This window comes from Drosophila hydei, unplaced genomic scaffold, assembly GCF_003285905.1.
Source record: "Drosophila hydei strain 15085-1641.00,03,60 unplaced genomic scaffold, DhydRS2 tig00000211-arrow-pilon, whole genome shotgun sequence".
Classification (NCBI taxonomy): Eukaryota; Metazoa; Arthropoda; class Insecta; order Diptera; family Drosophilidae; genus Drosophila; species Drosophila hydei.
The window spans coordinates 2,561,252-2,578,972 of record NW_022045685.1 but is presented as its reverse complement, the minus strand read 5'-3'; the positions used below and the strand labels follow the sequence as shown (position 1 = coordinate 2,578,972).

Sequence of the window (17,721 nt, the reverse complement as noted above, 5' to 3'; positions counted from 1 at the left end):
CAACTAATAACCAAAATATTCATATTTATTTAGGAATATAATATGTTATAAAAGAAGAACAGCAACAAACACTTACAGCAAATACAAATGTATATCAAATAAACATTTAAACTGAAAACACAGACACACACAGACACGTAAGATATCGTAAACATTTACATAATTATACATTGACAACAGATATAAATATTTATATATATTGTGTCTTGTTATGCACACATACATACTTTCACTCGTACTTGTATACATACAAACAAACAAATATACATATATATGTATAGATATATATATGTTAAATCAAATTGCGCGTGCTAACTTGTGGCATTTTAAACATTTACAAATATAGTTGAACAACAAGAAATGAGAGAACATAAACTTGAACGAAAAACACAAAAAAATTATAGCATGAGGCGTGTTGTTAACGATCAAGACTTTGCCCTAATTATAGAAAATTACAAAAAAAAGAACAAAAACTATAGAAAACAAAACTGAATAAATTGAGCAATTATAAAAATCTAATCAGAACTTGACTAACTACTTAAAGCTAAGCTGAAATATGTTAAATTCTATAGCATATTGTTCAGCTTAGAGGAGTAACAAAGAAAAAAGGTATACATATTGTCGACACTTATACCTGACTAACCTACCCGTATAATCACGTTATTCATGTATTGTATATATATATATATATTTTTTTTTTATTTTGGAATATGTGACCCAAAAGTAGACGGGTCGAATTTCGAATGCATAATATTCAGGTCTATTTATGAACAATTTAGTGGGCTCACTTCAATTCTGACTTTTATATGAACACATGGGGCCAATAGTATTTATATATATATATATATAGACTACATTGTATACATCAAATATCAGTTTACAGCATGCATAAAAAGCCTAGCAACTGTTGCAATCCCAGCAATAGCCCCTCCATGAACATTTACTGGCTTTGTTTAACACTTTCTTTTAATTTTATTAAATGTAATAAAAAAACAACTACAATACTTAACGCTGGCAGGTAGTGCAGACAGGAATAGCTCGGAAGCTGTTCCGTTGGGCCCACCACACACGAGTTGCATATGCAAGGCTGCAACATGCTCGTACACTGTACGCCCGTTGGGGCGCAACGCTTAACAATATGAACAACATTTAGTTAGCTAAAATATGTAGTCAGAGTTGAGTTACTTTCTATTTGTTAGATATTTACACTAAGCTGGGATTTGTCTTTAGAAATGCCGCCGGTTATCACCTGCTGCGTTTGGTTTTGGCTGCGGACGTTGTTGTCGTCGTCGTTGTCGTCGTGCTGGACTCTCGCAGCTGTTTCAGTTCGCTGCGCGCGGCTGCCTTGATGCTCTGCACCTGCTGGCGCACGGTGGGGCTTTTGTAGTTGATGGCCGGCGGTTGACTCTGGGATTTATCAAACAGATCGCTGACCTCGACCATGCGCGGTTTGAAGAACATGTTGGGACGTATGACAGACTTCTCGGGATGTTTGAACAGATTGAGCAGACCCCAGGACTGCTCTCGTCGCTCGCTTTCGGAGAGCGTCGTGTTCTCCACCTCCGACTCGAGCATCCAGGCAGCATTACGCACTTCGATGCGCAGTCGCTCCGACTCTTCCAGGCTAACATTTTTGCTCACATTCAGCAGCTGCTCCAGCGGATTCACAATGTACATAGCCGAATGATCTGGCTTGGCTAGGGCGCGGCCCTCATTGAGTGATATGGCACGATTGTGAAAGTCAAATTGTGAGTAGAACTCAAAGAACTGCAAGAGCAGTTCGCTCAGGCTACTCGTATTCCGGCTCTGGAAGCCCACGCGCTCCATGTCCCGCGCAAAGGTACAATTGATACCATCCTCAGTGACTCGAATGTCTGTTGCAGTCGCGGCCTTCACCATTGCTCCAATTGCAGGCAGAATGGGCTGCCGCAACTGTTGCAGGAAAAACATGACCAGGCAGGTTAACGAGAAGTTGGTAATCCAACGTCCTGGCGACGGATTTGTCAAGCCGCAAGATTGCGCCCAGCGCCGCACACAAAAGGTCAGAGGACGTACGCGCGGATCTATCTGCCCGAACATGTACAGCAGCTCGGACATGAAGAAGCCAGTGCTACAACACGAGAATCGGGTAAGATAAGAGTAAGATGAATTTAATTCCAACATATTTGCTTATAATAAGTTTAGCTGAAACATTTGAGGTAGATTTTCAAAAATGTCTAGCTTAAAGGGAGGGAGCTAGGGAGGGGCTCGCGACTGTCTGATGAGGACATTGATCTGCAGATCACAGAGCTACAGACAAAACCGGCAGACGTACACGGAAAGTAAAGAAAATAATTTTCCATGTCCAATAATTTTTTGAAAAGTCCAAAAAAAAAAAAATACAAAAGAAAACTAAAGTTTTTAGAAGGAATTGCTCAACTGAAAAGCTTTTGGGCTGTATGATTCACCTGCCGTTGAGGCGCCAGGGCGTGGCTGGTCGTCTCATTCATGGTTTCGTAGAAGAACTGACCATCTCGACAAAACGGATATGGTTTTGAAAGCATTGCGGGCTTAGTTTTATCAGCAACTCTGTCCATGATTAAAACAAGCGTCAGCGGCATTGTGAATCATAATGGTAACATAAACGAAATACCAATGTAGTGGGAGGCATAATATTGTAACTGATTCACCTGCTTCATGGGCAAAATGGATGACAATACTATCCCGTTATGCGTGCATTATATAGCATTTGGCAATCGGCACCTGTTGCTATCTAATCTAATCAGCAAAAGCTTCGGCATACCTGCCACCAGCTTATCTTATCTTATCTTAGAGTCTCCTCGGCTGTACTGTGGATGTTGTCATCATTGAAACTTGTTGTCGTTGTTATAACTCTGGCACATAATACTATACTGTTCTTAAAGTTTGCTTTTGGTCAGGTTTCTGGCATTGTAGGCTTTTTGATAGCCGACAAAACGATTTCAACGAACGAACCCAACGGAGCAGCCACTAAGCGGTGTACCAAAAAGCTTATATATTTTTATATAATATATATTTTTTTTCGAGTTATAAACAATCAAAAAGGTGAACAACAAATTTTGTTTTGTTAAGTGAAGAACCAAAAATTAAAAAATATATTTTTTTTTAATACTATTGTGAAACCAACTAAAGCATTGACCTTAAAAAACTCTAAATGTGATCAATTAAGTAGAAATCTTGAGTTCCGTATAGAGTTTGGTAAAATTCGGTCTGAGATTCAATGAGTGTTGCAATAGCAAACTGTATTAATCATGTTGTGTGAGTGCCACTTCTTCGCTTGGAACAAAGCCAACACAACTATGATAACGTTATTTGTTAAACGCAATGCTGATAAGACCAAGTTACTTGGCCACCATTAGGGCGGGCCTGGGCCCAGCGAAATAAGGCATCGGAAGTTCGTATTATTACCGATTGAGTGTGATTTATAGTAGTGTTGACTCAGCATCGTTTACTATTGTAGCAGGTGAAAAGTGAGAGGCAAAGGCATAAAGAGGAGCCTTTGGCATATTGCAACTGATTGTTTTCCCTTCTACTCCCTTGCAGCATTTCATAATGGGCATTGGCTATGGAACTGCCGACGAGCAGCTGGAGAAACAAATCGGCTGCGTGAAGTACACGCTCTTCTGCTTCAACATTATAGCCTGGATGATATCAACGGCGCTGTTTGCGTTGACCGTTTGGTTGCGGGCCGAGCCGGGCTTCAATGATTGGCTGCGCATACTGGAGGCGCAGTCCTTTTACATTGGCGTCTATGTGCTGATCGCCATTAGCATAATCATGATGGCTGTCAGCTTCCTGGGCTGCCTTAGTGCGCTTATGGAAAACACGTTGGCTCTCTTTGTATTCATTGGCACGCAGATATTTGGTTTTATTGCCACGGTTATCGGCTCGGCTATATTGCTGCAGTACAGCACAATTAATTCGAGTCTGCAGCCGCTGCTGAATGTCTCGCTGAGGCGATTTGTGTCAACATCTGAGTACACCTACTCCAACTACGTGCTGACCATGATACAGGAGAATATTGGCTGCTGCGGTGCCAGCGGACCGTGGGACTATTTGGACTTGCGCCAACCATTGCCCAGCTCGTGCCGCGACACTGTCAGTGGCAACGCCTTCTTCAGTGGCTGCGTGGACGAATTGACCTGGTTCTTCGAGGGCAAAACTGCCTGGATTGTGGGACTGGCCATGATAATGGCAATGCTATCGGTGATCTGCGGCGTTATGAGCTTTGTGCTGGTCCAGGCCGTCAAAAAGGAAGAAGAGCAGGCCAGCAACTACAGACGCTAAAAGCCAATACCAGCTTATTGGATAGCTAAGTTTAACAGCCTAGAACTGCCTGGGCGAGTGTAGAGTGCAACGAGTTATATGCATCGTTAATAGATCTTAAGTTTTCATTTCGAACAATAAGTACGTTAATAAACCAGGAGAATAAAGCCCCCTTTGGCCTATTAAAACTCCAACATTATGTCGAATCTATTTCTACAATCTACTTTGTTTAAGACTTTCTACTAAAAACGGGCAAACTTATGAGTTAATGTTAAGTCGAGTACTCACAGGTTGCTCATAGAGAGATCCACCTCCAGGTCAAGATGCTCGTGATGGTATTTAATAATGGGCACACGCGCCTGCAGAATACGCCGCACATGGCAGACTCCGGGCAGAAACAGATGCAGCATATCGCCAATGCATTCCATTTGTCGCTGCGTCTGTGAGCGTCCATTGCTTAGATTCTCCTTCGTGTGGTATATAAGACGAGATGCTTCGCGTTGAATATCCTGATCAGTGGTTGTAGTTTTGCCATCAAAACGTAATATCAAATCTAGATCACAGCCCATTTTGCCAAAACCATTCACCGAGGATCCAAATGGCTGCGCTAATGCTTCCGGAAACATACCCGAAATGGCCTGCTCTACCTGGAGCGCAGCCAGAAAACGCATGCGCACACCCAGGTCATTCAAACACGTTCGCTCATACAACAGATGCAACTGTTGGTCAATACTAGAGGCACCGTGCAGCAGCTCCTTCAACGCCTCATGGTTCAATGCCCTTGTGCCGTAGATAGTGTGCAGCGCATGCGCTTTCTGATTGTTAGCCAATTTAGGTTGTCCCCGTCGTCCAGCTCCTGGAGCTGGCGCCCGAAACCAAAGAAATGGGGAACGTACCGGCACGCCATTGCCACCGCCACTACTGCTGAGTTCTGCATTATAAGCACTTGAGCTGATCGCGGCGGTTGCCTCTTCCGAGCTGGCATACTCCAGCAACATATAGTGCAGCTCATCTTCATGCTGTACGGAGTAGTGCTGTACCGTGACAATGTGTCCAAATCTGCTGCAGTAGTTATACAATTCAGCGTATGACTTCTCTGAGCTGACCTGCACTACGATGCTGCGTTGCGCCTGCTGGTGATGGTTGCCAATGAACTCCTCATAGTTGGGTTTACCTGTGGGTAGATGTGACAGTTATTGCAGACGAATAACTTTAAACTTACTATTATTGTTTACCAACCTCGAGCAGCGGCTTCTGCACCGGCGAATGCGCATTGTTTTATGCAATATGTGCGCCATTGGGGAAACTGGAGTGATAGGCGCATTAGGGTGTTCATGGCGTTTGGCTGGAGCTATCGGGACAGCCGCATGTACCTGCAGTAGTTAGTTTTGCTGGATATTTGACAAAACTCTCTTGTATATTGGTTCTATTGGCGTAGATTTGAGGTTATAGGGATGCAGCAATTGCCTACCAGGGCTGCCGTTAGCATATTTCGATTAGTTTTTACATCTGCTTTTCGGTAATAATCGATAAATATTTCAATTGAAAACTTCGGCGGCACTGATTTAACTTGTAAGTTAAATAATTTAAACTGATCAGCTTTAAAGGTTTACTATACGAAGTAATGCGAATGAAATAAGTATATTTGTTACGTCTTATTTTCCTTTGCAGTAGAATTCGTTGGGTTACATGGACTGTAATATAAACATTATTTTCGTTTATTAAACTGCTTATTACACATTTCAGTTAATATTGGTATTACATATAAATTGATTTTATGTTTTGTTCATGGATGCGTTATCTGCTCTTTGTATAACTAGGTTAAATTTATGCTATATAAGTATGTACGTCCAAAAGTAAAACGCTTTGTATATTTTTCAAATATTACGCGCAATGTTTTATGTGGGTTTCGATATTATGTTCTTAAATATTTGATTATATACCGAGATATATATATATATATATATATATATATATATATATATATATATATATATATATATATATATATATATATATATATATATATATATATATATATATATATATATATATATATATATATATATATATATATATATATATATTTATATATGCATACATATGTAATGTGGTATAAATAATGTAGTTATTGCAGATATAAGTGGTAATCGATTATGAATTTTATAGTTTTCAAATGTTATTTATTTTTTGCATTTGAAAAGTTGGGCTTCAATTAGTTGTGGCTCTTGCGGACGATATCTAATCAATTTTCAGTGTGTGTGTTGTTTGTGTGTGTGAGTTTAGATACATATATATTTTTAACATAAGGTATTTCAATCAAATCAGTTTCATTGACAATTTTCCCCTTAGAATAAGAACACGCCAAATTTCAAAACTATTTGCTGTTGCTTTGTTTTAGGCTGTTTGTTTTCTTCTTTGTTTTTGATTGTTTTTACTTATTATCTCATTATCACATATGTTTCCTCAAATAAATAATGTATGTATGTGCTTTGAGACGATACAAAAAGTACGGAAACATATCTATTAAGCAACAATTTTACAGGCTTTCTATAGAATTAAACAATAGGAAATTAGCAAAAGGACTTTACACAAGAAAGGAACATATTAGAAGCAGATTAAATTCTTGAACTTACGATTAATAAATAATTAGTACACAAGTAATTTTAATTTAGCTAAAGCTGCAATGTGCGCTGGGTTCGGTATTTGAGTGTGTTTGTGGGAAGATCGCTTCTAAATGCATGTGCTGGATTTAACATAACTATCTTTAGTGTCGCACTTTACATTTGTATGTTTTAATTTATTTAGTTTAGATTTAGCAAAATGCACTCAAAATATTGCTTGCCGCGTTTCCCAATAACCCATGTTCCCACTGTTTACGGCCCATGGCCAGAAGTCTAGATGTCGTCTATCAGCCGACCCTCTATTACCGAAGAATGATGATAGTTTGGCCGCGGCCTGAAGTCCTCGTTCTGCTCATTCAATTGTGTGGGCGACAGATCTACGCCTGGGCAAGAGGGTGTCACAACAATTTGCTCGTACTCATGCATGCGTTTTCTACAAAAGAATATTCGATATTCACAAAATGTTCAATATACATGTCTCGTATCAATTACGTACCCGAAGCAACGGAAAATGACGCTTTTGAGCCAGCCAAAAAAGTTGAACTCTGCGGTCAAGCCAGGCTTGACAGCGGGATTAGCTGTGCCCACATAGAACCAAACGACAAATACGACCAAAAAACATGTTAAGGCATAATACCAGTTCACCAACAGCATGACCAGCAGCTTGGTGAGTGCCTGTATCCGAGATACGAGATTAAAGTGAAGCTCTTTAAGGAAGATAACTAACTACTTACGCCCAGCAATGAGGCCCACCGATTGCAGAAGCCAGAATACCAATTTTTCGTCTTAGAATGTATAGGCGGGCGAATCGGAGCAATGGGCTCGTTCTCATCATCTACTTCGCTGCCAGCCTGGGCTGTTGACGGATCTACGGGCACGCCAGTGTCGTCCGCCACTGCTGTAGGTCCTTGTCTAGATGAAGTACTTGGTGCTGACTCATTGAAATCTACGATGTTATCTAAAGGCACTGATGGCAATGTTTGCGCTTGATGCATCGGCGAGTTCTGTGGACTCTGCAGGTTCTTATGCCGTACGCGATCCGGAAAGAGCATATCTAGATCATTGCCTCCGTCCGATACGCTGCCATAGCGACGCGTCTCGTAGCTTGGACTAGATGCTTGTATACGAAAACGTTCCTCGCGCTGCTCCTGAATATCAAAGGTTTGGGCCAGTGCGAAATAGGCGTAGTCTATGCAAGCATACGTCATCAGGAAGGGCATCGTTACAATGGGCGCCAAAAAGTTAATGTCGCCTACGATAATAAAGGTTACAGTAACCATAGCCACGACGGCCATTGCGTATAGGGGCACCTTATTAGGGCCGCGCTGCATGAAATAAAATAGAAGAGGAGATGGCAATAGAAACAAGATAGAGGGAGAGAGAGCTATATATATGTATATATATATATACTTACACCCTTGCCCAGCACATCAATACCAGGAATGACGCTTTCCTTAGCGATACTCTGCAGAACACGCGGCGTGCCGTACATGGCACCCAGGCAGGAGGACATGCTGGACACATAGATACCCGCCAGCAGCAGAAAGTGAACGGCCGAAACCTTCACAGAGATCATGTAGTCTGTGTATAATACAGCTCGCTGGCATGTTGCTCCCAAAAATAGCACAAAAACTAAATACAGGAAAGTGCTGCATAAAAAACCAAAAATGAGTCAAACGATTAAATAATCCATATACGAACGACTTACGAAGTGCCAAAAGCGGCCAGCGTGCCGTTAGGAATGTCTGTGGACGGAGCGCGTAGATCGCCGCTCATATTGATGCCGGATAAGACGCCAGTGACGGTAGGAAAGAAGACGCCAAAGACTTGAAACCACGAATATCCGTGTTCATATTTTGGCCAAAGATTTTTCACAAAATTTCCGCTCATCCACCCATCGAAATCGTTTTCTGAAAAATATGTAATGTTATTTAAGAATTACTATTATTGAAGAAAAGAAGGAATATATTAGCACTTACCCGGATCCTCGCCCACAAAGCTGCCCACCATGAAATCCAACGCAGATATGAGCAATATCATCAGTAGAATAAACTGCAGTTTGATCACCCACTTGACGCCAGCCACATTGATGCAGCCGAGCAGTAGGACAGCAGCTGTGGCAAATCCACGTATGGCCCATTTGTTACCCTCGAGACCCACTAGTCCAGCCATCGATTCGCCAAAGCCCATTACGTTGAGTGCACAGCCAACGGCTTGTCCAAAACAGTATAGCAAGCCGAGTGATCCACCGAAACGAGAGCCCAGTGTGTGTGCAATGAGAAAATAAACACCGCCACTTTCCACTCGACATCTCTCACAGATGCCAATGGCTGACAGTACACTAATCAACGCAATTACTACGGTGCAGAAAATGATAAGGACTGCATTGACGATGCCCGCTTGGGCGACAATCCAACCGGAACGCAGGAATACGATAACACCAAACACATTGATCAGGCAAGAAGTAAAGACACCGTCCCATGTTCCAAACAGCACTGGCTGTGAGATCAAGAAGTTCGAGCGCCACCTGTTGAGTGATGATGACATCAGTCAAATATTATTGGCAAAATTCTGAACGTGAACTTACCATGGCCTGTCGCCTTGCTCTCCGGCAAAGATTTCGTTGGCGCCGGACGCATGGTGTCCGCCAGCTGCGTACGTATACTCATTGCCTAAATCGACAAAGCCACCCGTGTTGTTGTTGCTGCGCTGACGAAAGTTTGCGACCGTTATCTCGCCTTCATCATCGCCACCAAGACCGAAACGTTGCCAATCAACGGTGCGTCTATTGCCGTTACTTTCTACGTTATTACTCATACTTTTGATGTTTGTAGGCCCGCCGTCCGCCCCCGCGCCAACAGCTTTCACAGTATCGTATTGTTGTTATTGCTTTTATATGGCACTTAGAATAACTCGTATGGATTTCTTTATACAAGACGCACTGATTCTTAACTGTTTTCAGACAAGCGTAGTTACAAACTGGTTGTTATCCAATGCCGGAGTATTTGTTGCTGTTGCTGTTTCTGTTTATGGTATCCAAAAACTCATCCACGCAAGCAGATTGGACAAAATTCAGTGCTCAGCGCCTTTATGGCTTACTTACGACTAGCATGTACTACAGCGAATACCATTGTTATTTAGCGGTGCCATTAAACAACTCAGCCGTAATTTTTAAATGCGTAAAAAAGTTAAATAAAAACACTTCTCAAACATATACATACATATATATATATAGCTCAGCAACTCGTCATCGATAACATATTGTTGCTTAGCAGTACGATAACGAAATGCATGTGTATTAACGCAAAAATTTAAATTTCCCTAAATGCAGAGTTACTCTTTTAATGTAAAATTGATAACATTTGAAAATAATTTAAATTGCTTAAACATTAATTTAATTTGTTTGCGTTTCAATAATTTTTTGAAATATTAGCGCTGCACTCATCAGCGTTGCTTCATATATGAACTAAAGATATCGAATTCGGTCCAATTGGAATACATCGTAATACATCGATACAAAAATCACACGATTTCAGCAATGGTATATGTATCGATATGTTGTGAACATCCCTACGCACGTGTTGCTGTGTTGCTATCTTATTTAAAATAATATAACATGGTCAAAAAGCCGGACAAATCAGTCAAGCCAAAAGCAAAGCTTACAAAACAGGAGAATGCTACAACTTCAGCACATGCCCAAAACGCTGATTCCGAGTCAACCGGAATTTGGAAGGATGCGCGCTTTCAGCATTTATTGGCTGACCCGCGATTTCGTGGTGTACCCAAGGTGCAGCGCAAAGTGAAGATCGACAAGCGTTTCCAGGGTATGTTCGACGATGAGAAGTTCAAAGTCAAGTATACCGTGGACAAGTATGGTAGGCCCGTAAATAAAACAAATGCCGAGGATCTGCGCAAGTTTTACGAGCTGGATGAAAATGAGAGTTCAGATGAAGATGAAGAGAAGAAAGAGTCAAAGGATGCCAATGAGGATGAGGACGAGGAACGCCGGGCCGAAGAGCTGGCCATCATACGCGATGATAAGGCTAATGACGCTCTGCAGTTAAACAGTGATGATGATGATGGTTCCGATGTACCTGAGAGTTTACGAGAGCGTCTAACAAATCCAAGCATCGATTATGCCCGCGGAGAGGGACGCCTAATGACTGATTCTTCGTCGGATGAGGATAGTACGGATGACGATGAAGAGGGAGGCCCAGAACTGCAAATTGATCACGTCTGGGGTGAATTGGATATAGATGCGGAGTGCACGGAGGAGTCAACACGACGTCTGGCTGTGTGCAACATGGACTGGGATCGCATACGTGCGCAGGATTTAATGGTACTGCTCAGTTCTTTCCTGCCTCCCGGCGGCAGCGTTCTCAGCGTTAAGATCTATCCGTCCGAATATGGTAAGGCGCGAATGGCCGAGGAGGATGTGCACGGTCCTACAGAGCTGGTGAACACTCAGCCTGAAAGTGATCTGGATTCTGACGAAGAACTGGTACGCGAGCAGGACAGCGATGCAGAAGAAGGCGACGACTATCACATGGAGAAATTGCGTCAATACCAGCTGAATCGCTTACGGTATTACTACGCCGTCGTTGAGTGCGACAGCGCCGCCACGGCGGACAAGGTATACAAGGAGTGCGACGGAATTGAGTATGAGAGCTCCGCGACGCGTGTAGATCTACGTTTTATACCAGATGACACGGACTTCGCTGAAGACATGCCCACGGACGAGTGCTATGAGTTGCCGGATGCAAACAATTACAAGCCGCGACAGTTCACCACGACGGCGCTGCAGCAGGCGAAGGTGGATCTCACTTGGGATGAAACAGCATTGGACAGGCGTGAACTTGGCGACAAGCTGTCCAGCGGCAAGGTGGATCAGCTGAACGACAAAGAGCTGCGTCAGATTGTCGCCTACAGCAGTGAAGAGGATGAAGAAGAAGATGAAGAAGATCAGGAACAGAAGCAAACCGAAATTGATAATGAACAGATAAATGCAACAAAACAAACTGACGCCACTAAGAGCTCATCTAAGGGTCTCAAGCAAAAAGAGCGCATTGAAAAGTATAAAAGTCTGCTAGCCGAAATTAACGCGCAGGAGAAGAAGTCTAAAGAGAAAAACTATGAAATGGAAATGTCCTGGAATATTGATGCGCCCGAGGATAACGTCGCCAAGGCACCAGCGAGTAGCAGCAGTAAACCTCAACTTACACCCATCGAAAAGGTGCTGCAGAAGCGCAGCGAGAAGAACAAACAGCGTAAGGAGCAGCGTCGTCGCAAGCAACTAGAACTTAAGGGCATTGATCCCGATGCAGCACAAAGCAGTGATAACGACTCTATACCCGACGGCATTGATATGAACGACTCCTACTTTGCTGAAGAGTTTGCCAGCGGTGATTACGAGCAGCCCAAGAAGAGTAAAAACACCAAATCGAAGAAGCAAAAGAATAATAAATCAACGGCCAACGAAGCGGAGGCGGAGTCAGAGGCGCAACTGGCGTTGCTGCTGGATGACGACGAAGAAGGACAACAGCAGCCAAAGCAGCACTTCAGTCTAGCCAAAATCCTAAAGGAAGAACAGGCAACCAACAGCAGTAGCAAGCGCAAACGGCGCAAGCAACTCAAGAAGTCGAAATCCAGTGAGGGCAAACAGCAGGAAGAGGATAACTTCCAAGTCAATCTAAACGACGAACGCTTCAATGCGGTCTACAAGTCGCACGAGTTCAACATTGATCCCACGCACTCCCACTACAAGCCCACTAAAGGCATGCAGCAGCTAATTGGCGAGAAGCTTAAGCGGCGGCAGACCCAAAACGTGCAGCAGGAGCCAGAGCAACCAGCAAAGAAGCGTTCCAAGCAACAGCTGGAGCAGAGCGCACTGGTAAAGAGTCTTAAAATGAAGATCCAACAGCGGAAGGCGTAGAGTTAGTCTACGGTTACAATTTATTGCTTAAATCATGTAAAATATTACGATCTAGGAATAAATATTGAAATGTTTTTAAACACAAATCGCAATCAAACTGGAAAAGAACGAACTAACATTTGACACATGAAGGGGTCACAGTTACAATTAATATTAATAATCATAGTTAAAGTATTGCGTATAAATCGTGCGCGTAATGTAGGGATCGATGCAGATCAAATCGGGCAGGCAAATTCTTTGTGCTGGCTTGTAGACAACCATTAATTCACAGAGACGTGCCCATATAGGCTCGTAGCGTCGTCGGATTACTTGACAGTCCAGCCTGGGCTGTGCCATGACCTTGACGACGGAGCGCACTTGTTCGAAGGGATCAGTCGGTCGGAGCAAGGACTGAAAGGGATTTCGACCAAGGCACAGTTCGTATAGCACTAGGCCCAGCGACCAGATATCCGACTTGAAGTCACATTTGGCGCCGCACATTATCTCTGGCGCCATGTACAGCGGTGTGCCGATCACCTGCCAAGGCTGTTGGTTGGCGGGCACATGGACATTGGAAATCCCAAAGTCGGCATATTTGACGCGATCATTCGCGTCCAGAAGCATGTTCTCCGGCTTGATGTCGCGATGGATGACGTGACGTATGTGCAGATACTCCAAGCCCAAGATCATGTCGCAAAAATAACGCAAAAGCCGCCTTGTGTCCAGCTGCCCCTTTGGAGTTTGATTGATTTGTTGGATGACATCGCGAATGGTGCCATTTGCAGCATATTCCATTACAATGTTAACAGTGCCGGAGTGCATGAAGGACCGCATGAATTGCACTATATGCGGATGTCGCAGCTGGGAGATGATGTAAATCTAAGCAGCACAGTTTGTGAGTTAACTCATAAGCTTATTTACATATATGTTTGTGCATTACCTCGTCTTTGATGAGGGGCAGCTCGATTTTGGGATTCCGCACAATAATGCGTTTTACGCATACTTTACGTTCTGCGTGACCATTGCGCTCTAGGCATAGGAAGACGCGACCAAAGGAGCCCTCGCCCAGCACACGCAGGGTTCGAAGATTGGCGTCGCCCAGATCCATGGCACAGCTTTTGCAATACAATGCACAACATTTTACAGTTACATTTCAGGCGTCGCGCGCTGTATCGATAGAACTGATGTAGTTGTCATCGAACCGATTAATTAGATCTTAATTTTACAGAGTTACAAAATAATAGAATGTTTTAAATTGAATGTCTTAATAGTAAAAGTCAATGCCGTTTATGTTAATAGAAGGCCCACAAATTAAAGTAAAGAGAGAAATAGATTTTTCCTAAGATATTGAAGTTACTTGTTGCATTATTTTTAGTTGGGTCAGCAACGGTCTCTTTTAAGGGATTATGTCTACAGATATCTTTTAATTTTTTTTGATGTCATATTGCCTTTTTTTGCAAGTAATTTTTGCTGCTCAATATTGCTGCAGCTGTTTTGGCTCGGAAGGCCAGGCACCTTAGGGAGCAGAGAGCCAGTCAAACCAGGAACTTATCTGTATTCAGTTGAACAGCTCATCCCTAATGTGCATCTTCGTTTTTCACAGCTGATTAAGTGTAATCGGATAATCGATAACGCAAACAACAAGTGGCAGCTCTTGATAACGGCTTTTTAACTCAAATTAAGCGACTTCCTGTGGTATGGGAAGAGGATTGAAGTTACATAAGCTAAGCGCTTATTAAATTATTAATTAAAATGGTTTTTGCATCAAGCGAGTTTTTCGATGGTGGCTACAGCTTGTTATGCAAATTTGTGGGCCTCCCCGTGGAGAAAAGTAGTTTACTTTTACTTTTACACTGTACATGGCGTTGCTGAGTTGGCTGATGGAAGCATACTAACCCAAAGAAATGCAAACTAAAGCACACATACGGCATTGTAACAGTAAAAAATAATAGCGGACCCATTTGGTAAGCAGTTAACACCGTTGTAGCGGGTTTAAACTTCGGTTCGAATCTACATTTCTTAACGTGTTTTTTAAAAATAAAGTTTTTACATTTTTTTTGGGAAATTTTCGCAATGTAAAGCTTCCTGCGCCAAATACTACCATTCACTGCATGATTATCTAATCGAAGTGCATTTTAATTGCTATAGCTTTTATTTAATGTGCATTTAAATGATAATTGGAACACAGCGAAAATGATTTAACCACTTCGATAGATACTTAGATTATGGCTGAGGCACAATAAGATTGGGCAAGCATTTACATAAACATCGATTCATTTACGAGCAGGTAAATGTGCAGTCATTAAGCATTTTGAACCTTTCACTACGAAGCCCTTCCACGGCACAGCACAGCTTCGCATTAGGCTGCAGCTTATTGCAGTGCCTCTTGTTTAACATATTCAAACATCAAAACCTCGCTATAATTAGCGACTGTCGATCATATACCAATTTCTAAAGCATTCGAAAATTTCACATTTACATTTGAGTAGTTTTGGGTGTGGCTAGATGAACGAACGAGGAAGCGAAACGACGAAACTGGCAACAATTGTTATCGCTGCTGTTGCAACCAGAATCGCTGATATGCAACATTCGCTTAGTATACCTACATATATGTATATATATTTGACTTGCTAATGCGAACAGGAAGATTATCGGTCAGCAATGTAAAACGCCAAACGGACTCGTTTCCCAGCGTGTAGAAAGTCCCATACGAGATTGAAATTTGTTGCTGTATCGATGTCACTCACTATTCGGCTAATTGGCGTAATTTCTACCATTTTCGATTTAATTTATTAATCTTATTTGATATTTATTTCTTTGTTTATTTTGTTTCTTTTGCTAACCGTTATCGTGCCGCTGAGCTGTGTATGTGTTCAGCTATTATTTTTATATTTTTTTTGTTCAATTACCTTGCACTTGCATTACATATTTGTGCACCGCTCGACCGGTTGGTGTTGGCGGCGGTGGTTAACCCGCCGCCAATCACACACACACACGCACACCACAAAAAAAAAAAATGACAACAGGCTTTTGCTGGAAAATCGGCTGTATCAAGTGGCGGCAAGGCGGCGTATACGTAATAATTTTTAATTGTATGACTTTCGCACGCATCTGTGTGTGTGAGAGTGTGTGTGAAGCAAGCAGCTAACGACAACTTATCTTATATGCCACTAACGACATCGACTATGACTTCAATTTCATTCGCTGTTGTTGCCCATTTTGAAGTTCGTTGCCGCAGCTACTCAATTGTTGTCATGGTTGTTGCTTGTTGGCTGTTGGTTGTTGCTTGTGTTGCACATTTCACTAGCTTGCAGCCAGTTCGTATCGCACGCGCACACATCATTTTTTCGGGTATAAATCGAATCTGGTCTCAACGGCTAAGCCACATTCAGCTCAGCAACGTCAAGGAGTCCACAACTCCAGCATCGTCCAAATCTTTATAGCTGTACTTTTTTTTTCGAGTGTAACGTTTTGTTAGAGTTGTGTTTTTATTTTTGTTTTGTGCGTGTCTGTGTGAAGCCGAAAACAATAAACAAAATGCTGAAATTTATTGTAAGCCAAAAAATGTTTCATAAAATATGAAAAAAATAACTCAAGGATCAACTGAAAAAAACTATAAAAAAATCTGTAATCCTTGTGTTGTAGCCTAATTAAAGCCGTTATTAATTTCTTGTTGTTGCCGTTGTGCGTGTCTTTGCCTTAGCTTCCGTGCCTGGCTCTGTTGGCGCTGAGCAGCGCGCTGAAAATTCATGATTACGAGCATGAGGAGCACGCCAAATACGAACCGGAACATGAGGAGACCGAGGTGCATCACGAGGTGGATCACAAGCACGCCACATCGCACCAGAGCGTCAAATTCCATCATTATCATGCCGTGCCCGTCTACATCAAGCACGAGGATCAGCACCTCATCAAGAAGCCCATCGAAATTGGCGGCACCAAGCAGAAGTTGAAGATCCTCCATCCCAAGACCGAGCACAATCACAACCACGGCCTGGTGCTGGAGAGCCACAGCGAGTCGCATTTGCACGAGCACGGCCACTACGAGGAGCCAGTGCATCATTCCGAGCACTACGAGCATTACGCGCACCACGAGTAGGCAACGCGTCTTCATAAATCATTTTTGCCAAATAATGTTTAATATTTTCTCTCTCAGATGAGAGCCAATTGCATACAGAATTATGTACTTAGGTTTAAGGCTTTGTTTTTTTATACACAACTATATTTGTGAAATAAAATTTTGCCCAGAGTATTATTGAACACAAAAGAATAATGTCATCGCTATAAACAGAATTACTTATTCCAAATTTGAAAATCTGATTGAACTTACGAACTCTTCTCATTCTTTGAATGTGTTTAAAAATTGTAACAAAATAAATAAAGTTTGTTTAAATATATGTAAGAAAATATTTTGTTAGAATAAATTTTATTTTTTTATTAAAATCTCTGAACTCTATCTGAAAAGCTCAGAGAGAAAAGCATATATATCCCAGTATATATGTTGATATGCTACTTAGAGAACTGCGTGATTAAATCAAGCAAATTCGTATCCACGTGAAGTATTTACTGGCAATAGATCAGTTATTAACAGAGAAGGAAAGTTGCTTAACTGTGAAAGCTGCTTAAAAGCTGACCAAGCAAATATACCATGAAAGCTGCTTAGCAGCTCGCAGATCAAATGTACTCTGAAAACTGCTTAGAAGCTTGCCAAGCAAATGTACCACGAAAGCTGTTTAAAAGCTCGCAAATGAAATAAACAATTAAAGCTGCTTAAAAGCTCGCTAGCAAATACACATGTAAAAGTAATGTACATTTGCTCAACGAGCTTTTAATCAGCTTTCACAGCTTAGTAGCCGAACAGAAGCCCATGAGCTTATTAAGCTTCGAAACAGCTTGCAAAGC

The 17,721-nt window shown here is 42.1% G+C and overlaps 6 protein-coding genes across 7 annotated transcripts; 3 read left to right on the top strand and 3 right to left on the bottom strand.

Annotated features, from left to right (window-relative positions):
• Nucleotides 1-728: 728 nt before the first annotated feature.
• LOC111601919 (poly(A) RNA polymerase, mitochondrial) lies at nt 729-5,805 on the bottom strand. Its single transcript, XM_023318767.2, has 3 exons — nt 5,524-5,805; nt 4,573-5,458; nt 729-2,110 (listed from the first exon to the last, which is right to left on the bottom strand). Exons 1-3 carry the CDS (start codon nt 5,618-5,620, stop codon nt 1,246-1,248), a joined length of 1,848 nt encoding a protein of 615 aa, XP_023174535.2. The 5' UTR covers nt 5,621-5,805; the 3' UTR covers nt 729-1,245.
• On the top strand, nt 2,928-4,485 carry LOC111601920 (tetraspanin-2A). 2 transcript variants are annotated; one of them, XM_023318768.2, is made up of 2 exons: nt 2,928-3,063; nt 3,562-4,485. In XM_023318768.2, exon 2 carries the CDS (start codon nt 3,571-3,573, stop codon nt 4,303-4,305), a length of 735 nt encoding a protein of 244 aa, XP_023174536.1. In that variant the 5' UTR covers nt 2,928-3,063; nt 3,562-3,570; the 3' UTR covers nt 4,306-4,485. The 2 variants fall into 2 exon arrangements, with proteins under 2 accessions (XP_023174536.1, XP_023174537.1); XM_023318769.2 differs by lacking the exon at nt 2,928-3,063 and adding an exon at nt 3,161-3,488.
• A 1,258-nt stretch (nt 5,806-7,063) lies between the features above and the next one.
• On the bottom strand, nt 7,064-9,725 carry LOC111601946 (solute carrier family 12 member 8). Its single transcript, XM_023318802.2, has 7 exons — nt 9,496-9,725; nt 8,888-9,435; nt 8,617-8,818; nt 8,323-8,557; nt 7,643-8,233; nt 7,405-7,583; nt 7,064-7,341 (listed from the first exon to the last, which is right to left on the bottom strand). Exons 1-7 carry the CDS (start codon nt 9,723-9,725, stop codon nt 7,182-7,184), a joined length of 2,145 nt encoding a protein of 714 aa, XP_023174570.1. The 3' UTR covers nt 7,064-7,181.
• A 722-nt stretch (nt 9,726-10,447) lies between these two features.
• LOC111601933 (ESF1 homolog) lies at nt 10,448-12,856 on the top strand. The gene has a single exon (XM_023318785.2). It carries the CDS (start codon nt 10,525-10,527, stop codon nt 12,838-12,840), a length of 2,316 nt encoding a protein of 771 aa, XP_023174553.2. The 5' UTR covers nt 10,448-10,524; the 3' UTR covers nt 12,841-12,856.
• Nucleotides 12,857-12,975: 119 nt separating this feature from the next.
• Nucleotides 12,976-14,010, bottom strand: LOC111601934 (serine/threonine-protein kinase Nek3). Its single transcript, XM_023318786.2, has 2 exons — nt 13,760-14,010; nt 12,976-13,698 (listed from the first exon to the last, which is right to left on the bottom strand). Exons 1-2 carry the CDS (start codon nt 13,925-13,927, stop codon nt 12,994-12,996), a joined length of 873 nt encoding a protein of 290 aa, XP_023174554.1. The 5' UTR covers nt 13,928-14,010; the 3' UTR covers nt 12,976-12,993.
• Nucleotides 14,011-15,835: 1,825 nt separating this feature from the next.
• On the top strand, nt 15,836-16,918 carry LOC111601879 (histidine-rich glycoprotein). Its single transcript, XM_023318721.2, has 2 exons — nt 15,836-15,895; nt 16,523-16,918. The coding sequence occupies exons 1-2, from the start codon at nt 15,836-15,838 to the stop codon at nt 16,916-16,918; spliced, it is 456 nt and encodes a 151-aa protein (XP_023174489.1).
• Nucleotides 16,919-17,721: the final 803 nt, after the last annotated feature.